An 11,020-nucleotide genomic window follows, 5' to 3' on the forward strand; every position below is an offset into this window, starting at 1 on the left:
TCCCGCATTGACAGCTACGACTGCAGGCTGTTTGACAGCGAAGAGCTTAAGAGCGTGTTACGAAATATGCTGAGTCGGGAAACTTGAATTTTTTTCAAAATCGAATGACTAGGTTGCATTAAGTTGATATGCTCTCTGTAACGACCTCTCCTTCCATATGTAAGTCACTGATAATGCCCCCGTGTCCTCTCGATTACGTCAAGAACCTCGAGTGGGTTCTACCACTAGACAGTTAAACAACATTTAGATCAGAGCTCACCAGCTGCTATGTTTTTCAAATCTTCGTATTTATTGTTTTACAGATATTTGACCTCAATGTAACTGTTTATATCTTGAATATGTAAAATAATAAATCAATAGATAGAGGATAGTGTCATCAGCATAAAAATGAAATTTAGCATGTGGTACATTCTTATCCAAATTATTCATAATATATATAAATAATTTGGATAAGAATGTACCACATGCTAAATTTCATTTTTATGCTGATGACACCGTATTATATTGTGCTGCTCCGACAGTGCACAATGCTCTTGAAAAGCTTCAAGCAGCTTTTGATGTGGTTCAGTCCAATCTGTGTGACTTAAGACTTGTATTGAATGCTGAGAAATCAAAACTAATGTTATTTTATAATGCTAAGTCTAAATCGCAGGTCCTTCCGTCCATTGTTACTTTTCACGGCACTCAGATTGAGGTAGTGTCCCAGTATAAATACTTAGGTTTTATAATAGATGATGCGCTGACCTTTGCTCCCCATATCCATCAGCTGATGAAGAAATTAAAACTAAAGTTGGGTTTTTATTTTAGAATTAAATCATGTCTGTCTTTTGAGGCTAGAAAACGCCTTGTTGCTGCTTCATTTTTGTCCATCCTAGATTTTGGGGATGTAATTTATATGCATGCATCTTCACAGGTGTTGCATTTATTAGATTCTGTCTATCATGGGGCCTTACGTTTTATCACCAATCTTGAAGCTCGTACCCATCATTGTTTTCTGTATGCCTGCGTTGGGTAGACTGCGTTGTCCTCCCGCAGACTTTATCATTGGTATACACTTGTGTATAAGGCAGTTTTGGGTTTGCTACCATCTTATCTCCTGTTTTATATTGTAAATAAATCCACAGGGGGCTATTCTCTGCGCTCGGAAGATTTATTTTTATTAAAAATACCTAAAGTCCGATTTTAAAAATTGTTTGTTTTATGTATTGAAACGGATGTGTGTTGCTGCCATTCTTGTCCAGGTCTCTCTTTAAAAAGAGATTTTAAATCTCAATGAGAACTTCCTGGTTAAATAAAGGTTAATAAAAAATAAATAAATAAATAAATAAATGCAAGGTAGGAATTCAACATTCTCAGGGGCGGCACGGTGGCTCGGTGGGTAGCACTGTCACCTCATTGCAAGAAGGTCCTGGGTTCCATTCCTAGGTGAAGCGGTCCGGGTCCTTTCTGTGTGGAGTTTGCATGTTCTCCCCGTGTCTGCATGGGTTTCCTCCGGGAGCTCCGGTTTCCTCCCACAGTTTGTTAGTTTATTAGGATTTTAACAGCCACATGCATGACAGGAACGGTAGTTACTCATTACACCAGATTCATTAGTTCACACAAGGTTAGATTGAACACAGTCATGGACAATTTAGTATCTTCAATTTACCTCACTTGCATGTCTTTGGACTGTGGGAGGAACCCGGAGCACCCGGAGTAAACCCATGCAAACTCCACACAGAAAGGACCCGGACCGCCCCAACTGGGGATCGAACCCAGGACCTTCTTGCTGTGAGGCAACAGTGCTACCCACTTAGCCACCGTGCCACCCTTTCTGCCCACAGTCCAAAGACATGCAAGTGAGGTGAATTGGGGATACAAAATTGTCCATGACTGTGTTTGAAAGATGAACCTTATGTAACCAATAATTACCTGTCCTGTAATTAATGTAAAACATGATGTTGAAATCCTAATAAATAATAAATAAATAAACAGCATGCCCAATTTGTGATCTGCAGGGCAATGCTTCACATCAATTTACATTCACACCTAGACACAATTTAGAGTGGCAAATCCAATTACTGGTATGATTTGAATGAATCAGGAAACCCACTGATATTAGAAATCATGCCTAACTCAACACAGACGGTATACTTGTGCCCGGCATTAAACCTCAGGAGTTGTCTAGGTTGTGGCTCACCAGTTTGTGCCAAACCTTGTGAGAGAATTTCACAATTTCAGTTCCAAAATAAAATTTCTCAATGCAATGTTGCACACATTGAAAATTCAGGGATTCCAGAGAAATCTCAGTCCATGCAGCACAAGGCTGGAAACCACTGCTGAATGTGAATGATCTTTGAGCTGTCAGCCGGCATTGCATGAGAAACTGTCATGCCCCTGTGATAAATACAGCCACATGGGCTGGGGACTACTTCAGAAAACTGTTGTCACCTAACATAGTCTACCACTGCATCAGGAAATAAAACCTCAAACTATTTTAAAAAGTCAAACATCAAGTCCAAGACCAAGCACATCTCAGATAGACCAATACACAGTGGAAACATTCTGTGGTCTTCTGAGTGCTTTGGTCTGATATTGGTCTGGATTTTTCTTTGCCAAAACAAAAAGGATCATCCAGTTGTCAGCAAAAGGCTGACAGTATGGGGGTTCATCAGTGCCCACGGCATTAGTCCATAACCAAGTCCTCTATGTGCAGTCTTAGCCAAGCCTTATCTCTAGACCCAAATAATGACAGGGAGAGCAAATCATACCATGGCATAGTGGCTTTTTACTTTGAGAAATTCAATGCAGCAGGTTCTTCCCCAATGAAGGAGTAAGCAGTTACCAGTCTGCTCAGTAATTGTGGCCACTGGCGCAACAAAAATCTGCAGCTCAATAAGCTGCTCTACAACAAGTTTTGATTTTCTTTTTAACAAGCTGTCTTGAGACCTGTACATTTACATGGGCCCCTATTTCAAATCCTGCCTAATTTGATCTTATCTTCCCAAAAAGTGATCACTCAAAAAATGATTGTAAATTAAAATGGGCCATAATGGACCTGGAGACATTAATGATACACAAAACAATAACCTACAATTGTAGAAACACTACAAAACCAGCAGTTCTTTAAACAGCTGATGACAAAAGGTCTGTACACCATATAAATTAAGGAGGATTTTCTTGGAGCTGAAGCATGCAAGCCTTCTCACCTCAACAGGCACCATACCATAAGTAATACCAAGTAAATAATAAAATTGGTGAAAGCAAGACAGGATGCAGCCAAATGAGACAGGATATGCATATATATCATTACAGCTTCTGCAAATTGGGTTTGCAGTTACTGTTGTCTTTGTGAAGCTTACATTTTTCCTACATCCTGAAAGAAAATGGCTCTAAATTGCCTCTAGCTGAGTGTGAATCATCTAATGTGTAGGCATCTTTTCAGGATGTGTGCCTGAAAATACCTGACCAATGTAAAGTGGTTACTAAAGATAAGTTAATGTATCAGCCTAGATTGTGTCCAATAAATTCTGTGTTGTGCCCTAATAGGACACAATAGTTGTTGTATTAATAGTTGCTTTTGTATCATTTACTGCATATGCAGTGGATTACTGGAGCCTTATATGAGTGAGGCTTTAAGCCAGTTGTGCTCTGTGTTGATGGTGATATTCCACAGTTATAAAATCAATATAAACAATCGTTAGGGCAAGAGCAAATCTATTGCCATGAGGGTGGTAATCAGGCTAGGTCAGCTGAGCCAGAGTTAGTAACAGTATAAATGCAGGGTGGGAGTGATAAATCAATAGTTAAAACCACATACACCTCATTACTTTTGTGAAAAACTATGTTACTGTTACCTAATCATGTTTAAAAACTTACTAAAATATATGTATTTCTCATGTATTACTGCAAACACACACACACACAGTCAAGCCCAATTGTCAAATTGTTGGGATAGAAATATTAGAATTTGCAAATCCTTTTGACGTATATTTAATTAAAAGAGATTTAATGTTTCAGCTAATCAAAACTCATTGATCAACACCTAATCATTTGGGAACTAAAAACACCAATAGTCAAAGATGTTTAAGTAAAATTGTCCCTGTTTTGGCTTTATAGAACACTTCAGTTGCTCAACAGCATAGTCTAAAGGTCAGTGTTTGTTGCTTAGAATTATACACCTAAACCCTGGAGGTGCCTTCACAGATGTGCAAGTTACCCATGCCATTGGCACAAATACAGCCTAGTACCATGACAGATGAAAGTTTTTGAACTTTGCGCTTAACAGTTGGGGCGGTCCTTTCTTCCTTGACCCAAAGAACACAACATCCACTATTTTATTTTTGTATTTTTGTGATGTGTATAGGTGGGGGCAATTTACAGCAGGACTCACCCTACCCTAGGGGTCCCGTGAATCACGTTAACACTGCATGGTCAACGCATGAATATTTGGGGTTGGACAATGAGACTACACCATGGGGCAAGTCATGTGGAAACGGGCTTTTGGGAGTAAAAAATGAGACAGTGTTAACATTTTGGGGAAGGTTTGGTCAGATGCGGTTCGAAAGCCTTTCCGCTGGTGTAACATTCTTAAGAATAAAGTATTCTTCATTCCTCACACCAAGTTCACACTACACGACTTTTCAAGTCGTCAGGTCGCTGTACAGTTCACACTACAAACTGGATCTCTTGTAATCGGGAGTCTTTCAAGTCGGTGTGGCTTTCACACTACACGACTGATCAGCGATAGGGGGTTTCACACTACACGATTTATCACCAACTGGAATCGCAAGAGAGCTTCTCTGGTCTCCCAAACTACGTTTTGTCACGAAAACACACATGAGAAGTGACGAAAGGTTTAATGATACCACGTCCAAAAATGCACGTCAACAAGAAGCGAGCAATCAAAGTTTGTGCGCTGATGTGCAGCGTAAAATCAAGAAAAAATAAATGAATCTGAGAGGATTGGGCTACGCGAACAGCATGGATTGCTCTATAGTGAGTTGGAGGTTAATAAATATTTGTTATTAATTAACAGATATTAATAAATGTTATGTTTTGTAGAGAACGATAAGGTCAGAAATACTGTAAAACTTGTGTGTGTGCTGATGTATTCTGATATAAACTGTATAATATGCCCCTGTCCCACCTTTTTTACAACTCCTCCCCTGCGTTTCCCCTCACACCGTATCTTGCGTTCTCAGTGGCTGTTTGACATAGCACTCATTGCCAGTTGGGCGACTCAGATCCAGATATTTGACATGCTAGATATCTCTCTTCGGTCGGCGAGCTACTCGGTTGTTGAGTGGTTCACACATAGTGATTGAGAGCCGAGTTTCGATCGCCAAGCAAACGCTGAGTTGCTCCCCAGCCGGCAAGCGAAAATCAGGGCAAAAATCGTGTAGTGTGAACTAGGCATACGGTAGGGTCGCCAACCGTCTTGTAATATACGGAATCGTTCCTTATTTGTAAACTAAACGTGGTGTTCCGTATTGACCTGATACGGGACGCGCTTTGTTCCATATTTTTATCAGTGGGAGAGAAATGCTGCAGATTAGACTGAGAGAGGGCGATATGTATGAAACAGAAGGAAACTGCTGCTACCACGGGAATTAGAAAGCATTTGGTTATTATTTTAAGTAGTATTCATTTTTAGTCTTGGTAACGCCGTGTGTGCGCAGGCATATCAGCATAACAACCTGTTTATTACTCTGCTGTTTGAGTAGCACAGTGGGCAGAGCGCATCGTGCTTATTTTTCCGCCCTAGGTTCGAATACAGCTTAGGGCAAAACTGGGCATTGTCCCCACCTAAATTTTCCCACTGCCCACCTAACCAACGCAGTCCAGAACCGGGGATGCATGTCAGTGTGAAGATGGATTATGTAAAAATGTTGTTTGCACTATTGAGAAAAAACACGATGATGTTCTTTATGCATGTTGTTTTGCCTAAAATATGGATTTATTATTATAAAGAATGAAAATAATATATGTTAAACAGCCTAAATAACACATTTTGATAATGTTCCTATGACGGTGTAAGACTCATTATATTTTTTATAACCGCCTACCCCGCTCAGGTAAATACCCGCCATAACACCCCCCCATGCCTTCCGCCAACCCGCCAGCCCAGGGTGTTCCTTATTTCCAGTTCTGAAAGTTGGCAATCCTAGCATACGATGAACTGGTCTGGTTTTTAATGGTAAAACATTTTTCCATGACACCTTATATGCACAGAGATTTCTGAGAGAATCTGTTAATATTGTTATGGACTGTCTGTGGTAAAATTTGCCACCAACTAATTCAAAACTTTGTTGTGTGGACCATTAGCTCATATTTCCCTCGACCAACTTGACCCAGCTTGTGACTGTGTAAATCTGAAGTGAATATATAGGCTATACAGCTGCCATATTAAATGTCAAAACTATAGATGTTATAGATGTTAAATCCCAGTCTCCCTTCGCTGTATGTAACATTTAAATGGAATGAAGATAATATAATAACAGAAGCAGGAAAGTTTGTGCCATGACGTGTGATTCCCAGAACCTATAATAGCAGTACTGTATATAAGAGACGGGTTGAACTATTTGCAGTGTATAAGAGACGGGTTGAACTATTTGCTTTTTGGTTTATAAGCCCCTCGCTAGTAAGCTGTAGAAAAGAATAAAACGAGTCAACAGGATCATAACCGGTGTAACCACAGACTGTAATCGTACACCTGACTTGGACACTAGCTGGTTTGCATGCTTTATGAATGTTGTGGTGTTGCCCTCGTGCTCCCCCGCGCTGCCGGAGTAGTACAGTCCAACGGGTGGTTTGGAGCTAGTGAGCGCGCGCACAGGGAGCGAACAGAAATCCAAACAGAAGGAACGAGCGCGCGATGTTGTGCGTCCCACGCGCGGATATGAAAATCCGAACAGAATGCAGACTACAGCAAAGAGATGAACAGTTCCAAACTTTCTGGATACATAATCAGTGTTTAAAAGCTGAGCTTGCAGACTGGATGTGAAATTTAAGAGGAACTGGGTGTAAGATAAGAAGGCTGGAGGACATTTTAACTTTGGGTTGGACTGAAGGAGCAGAATCAGTGGTTAAAGTGAAGAGAGAACTGGAGTCAGTGTAGCAATGTGAATGTGAGCGCGTTTAAACAGGTCAGTGGACCGGCATTTGCATGTTGCCTTTGTTTTGCTTCACTCTGTGTACGTAAAACAAAAGTGTACAGAGATGTGGAAAAAATGAAGATATGTGTCTACCACAAATCCAAGTGAACACAGAAAGCTCTGCATTTTAGACTTTTTGGTTTGGAAACGTTTATTCTGCTGCACTAACACTTTTGGTTACCTTGAGTGATCTGAATCTTGCTGGAACCGCGTGCAGAAATGCGTGCAGGAGCCTCGCTGCAAATGCAGACAGAGAAACAGGGCTGGAGGTACGTCTCTACACATTGTGTGCTCCTTTTCCTCATGTGCTTTGGCACTGGAACCTCTTTGGAATGCCCTCACAAATGCATTTGTACTGGCACAACGGTAGAATGCACCAATCAGAACTTAACATTCATCCCACAACCCCTTCCAGCCAATATAACCACCCTTATCCTAACTGGAAACGATATATCCAGCCTAACAAAGGAATCATTCCCAGTTCGTTTGGACCTTCTGGAAGAGCTGTATCTTTCTGGAAACCGAATAGAGCAAGTGGCCCCAGGGGTGTTTTACAATTTGCCAGGGCTGCGCTTGCTTGACCTGAGCAACAACAAAATCATAAACTTCAGCCCTGAAGCTTTTTCACAGAACAACAACCTTCAGGTCTTGAACATGAATAGATCTTTGTATAACTTCACATATGTCGATGTTGTATCTAATCTTTTAAAGCACAGTGTTCCTAAACTTTCCTATCTCGGCTTGGCCAACAACGGCCTTGTGGTCCTACCAGATGACATGTTTACCAACTTGTCTGACCTTACCACTTTAGACCTAAGTCACAATTCAATAGTTTTGATTAATAATGGTACTTTCAGATATCAAGCACTTCATAGCTTGGACCTACGGGAAAATTCTTTAAAAAATCTTTCTAATGAAACATTGTTAGAGTTAAACCAGATTTCTGGACTTCGCTTGCAACTGGGGGGAAACGGCTGGGTTTGTGACTGTAACATTGAGGACATGGTTACGTGGTTAAAGACGTCAGATGTCGTGGACAAGCTTAACATGACCTGCGCCGACCCACTAAAACTGAGAAACACCAAACTTTTGCTGCTGGATCTCTCTAAATTGCAGTGTACCTTATCTGGAAACATGAAAGGTGTTCTGGAGACTTCTTACGTCTTTCTGGGTATAGTGTTGGCTCTTATTGGAGTTATTTTCCTGTTAGTACTTTATCTGAACAGAAAAGGCATCAAAAGATGGATGTATAATATACGTGATGCATGCAGGGACCACATGGAAGGCTACCATTACAGGTACGAGATCAACTCGGATCCACGGCTGGCAAACCTCAGTCTAAATTCGGATGTGTAATGGGGTTTTTGTTAAAGAGGGGAAAAGTCTGTCAGACAGTTATGACTCAGCTCTATGTTTGCACATATTTTACAAGCAGTTTGCCATGCTAGATACATTAATTGGCCCCCTCTGAAGTGCATGCCACCTGCTACATTGTCTGCTGATGTGTTGTGTAATGTTTCGATGTTGTGCAATGCTGCATGAAACAATAAATCATTATAGAGGTTTATTAGCTTCTTTTTTTTTTTTTTTTAAGTCTGAACAGTGTGGAGAATAATGCAAATACCTTTCAAATTGTATTGGATGCAAAATTTCTTTCTTGCAACATGACGAAAAACAATAATCCATATTTAATGCTTGTTTTAATGCTTGTCTTTTCAAGAAGGAGCTTGCATGCATCTCTATTGTTTTTAATGTCTGTTTTAGTGTAATGCAATTGATGATCTAAGTTCATTTTTATAGTCACACTGCTTCCATGACATTTCTTCTGAATATGTTCTCCTGAATAAAAAGGTCTTGTGTTGATCCCTCGTCTCTACCCCAGTGCTTTGAACTCCAAAGAGATATCCGAAGCTGCTGGAACAGACACAAGGATTAGGCATAGTCACATACAGCCAATTGGATTCTGACATGTTATTACATTACAGACAACTGTACCTTTTAACCATGTTACTTACTACAATTATGGGTTCTACACTAGTTATTAGGGTATTAGGCATAAACTAGGTCAGTGGTGTTCAAACTGTAGGTTGAGCCTCTTAAGGGTGAATGAACATTATATTTGTTTTTAAATTAAAATGTGAAGTAATATATGCACAAATGTACTTAGCCACACAATGCAGTATGTCAAATAGACATAAAGATAGTTAATTCTGCATCCCTGTGGTTATTAAATGTAAGCTCACAGTGTTGTTCATTTTACAGTGGTCATAGCTTAGGTTTTTGACATGATTAATAAAATAAGGACAGTGTTAATACTACACTGCCTAAACCTCATTTTGGGCGAAACTAAGTGAGTGATTACAAGTCTATGAAATGCTTTGCATTTAAATATAAAAGCCAATAAATAGATACTGAGACTGTACAGCAATATGATGTATTTCATTCAGTTATTGTTAACCAAGTTTTGGCTTTTTTGCGTCATACCAAATGTGTTTTATGTAAAAGATAATAGCTCATTAACCAATTTTATTATAAGGAAATAACGGAGGTGAGAACAAAGAAGACCATAATCATAATATTTTATACAATGGTTGTTATAGTAATATATTAACATTAATATGTTTTTATTATTAGTTGATTTTACACACTGTAGCCAATAAATAATTGTTGTGTTATTAATATTACAATTTAAATAGTAAGTAATTGCACTCAACCATATTTTTATTCTACTTAGAGAGCCTTGGAGATGCCTTCTTACAGGCATTTACACTGATCTGCCATAACATTAAAACTACTTGTTTCTACACACACTGTCCATGTTATCAGCTCCACTTACCATATAGACGCACTTTGTAGTTCTACAATCACTGACTGTAGTCCATCTGTTTCTCTGCATGCTTTGTTAGCCCCCTTTCATGCTGTTCTTCAATGGTCAGGACTCTCCCAGGACCACCACAGAGCAGGTATTATTTAGGTGGTGGATCATTTTCAGCACTGCAGTGACACTGACATGGTGGTGGTATGTTAGTGTGTGTTGTGCTGGTATGATTGGATAAGACACAGCAATGCTGATGGAGTTTTTAAACACCTCACTGTCACTGCTGGACTGAGAATAGTCCACCAACCAAAAACATCCAGCCAACAGCATCCCGTGGGCAGCGTCCTATGACCACTGATGAAGGTCTAGAAGATGACCAACTCAAACAGCAGCAATAGATGAGCGATCATCTCTGACTTTACGTCTACAAGGTGGACCAACTAGGTAGGAGTGTAATTGTCACTGCAGTGCTGAGAATGATCCACCACCTAAATAATACCTGCTCTGTGGTGGTCCTGGGAGAGTCCTGACCATTGAAGAACAGCATGAAAGGGGGCTAACAAAGCATGCAGAGAAACAGATGGACTACAGTCAGTAATTGTAGGACTATAAAGTGCTTCTATATTGTAAGTGGAGCTGATAAAACATTATGGTAAGAGTTACAATGAAAATGGAAACACCTTCTAAAGTAGACTTAATGGCTTTTAGCATTTTATGTGCATTACAGTATGTATTTTCAGCAGTAATTTAAAGCATTTTGTCTTTTTAACAGCTTTTGGGTCAATGTAAAGTGTTTAAAGAACAGTCCTATTTTGACTGATTTAGTAAGGAAAGCAAGACATTTTCATCTTATTTCCAAGTTTTTGTTTATGCAATAGAAGAGGATGTAGAATGCACTTGTGCAGTCCTCATGTTTCAGCCACTCGTTGAATTTATAATGTACTTATCCAAATCTTTGCATCATTTTTGTTGTTGTTGACTACTTACAAAGTGATAACACATTGAATCAAATATATATATATTTATTCTGTATTTTTTGTCCATTGTTTAACCATTAAAATAAATA

At 39.5% G+C, this 11,020-nt stretch overlaps 1 protein-coding gene across 1 annotated transcript; it reads left to right on the forward strand.

Moving 5' to 3' along the window:
* Positions 1-7,235: 7,235 nt before the first annotated feature.
* On the forward strand, positions 7,236-8,953 carry tpbgb (trophoblast glycoprotein b). Its single transcript, XM_062992113.1, has one exon. The coding sequence runs from the start codon at positions 7,356-7,358 to the stop codon at positions 8,490-8,492; it is 1,137 nt and encodes a 378-aa protein (XP_062848183.1). The 5' UTR covers positions 7,236-7,355; the 3' UTR covers positions 8,493-8,953.
* The last annotated feature ends 2,067 nt before the right edge of the window (positions 8,954-11,020 follow it).

The sequence above is a fragment of the Trichomycterus rosablanca genome, chromosome 3 (assembly GCF_030014385.1).
Source record: "Trichomycterus rosablanca isolate fTriRos1 chromosome 3, fTriRos1.hap1, whole genome shotgun sequence".
Classification (NCBI taxonomy): Eukaryota; Metazoa; Chordata; class Actinopteri; order Siluriformes; family Trichomycteridae; genus Trichomycterus; species Trichomycterus rosablanca.

Coding starts and splice junctions, on each gene's coding strand:
- tpbgb (XM_062992113.1), top strand. CDS start 7,356: ATGCGTGCAGGAGCCTCGCTGCAAATGCAGACAGAGAAACAGGGCTGG.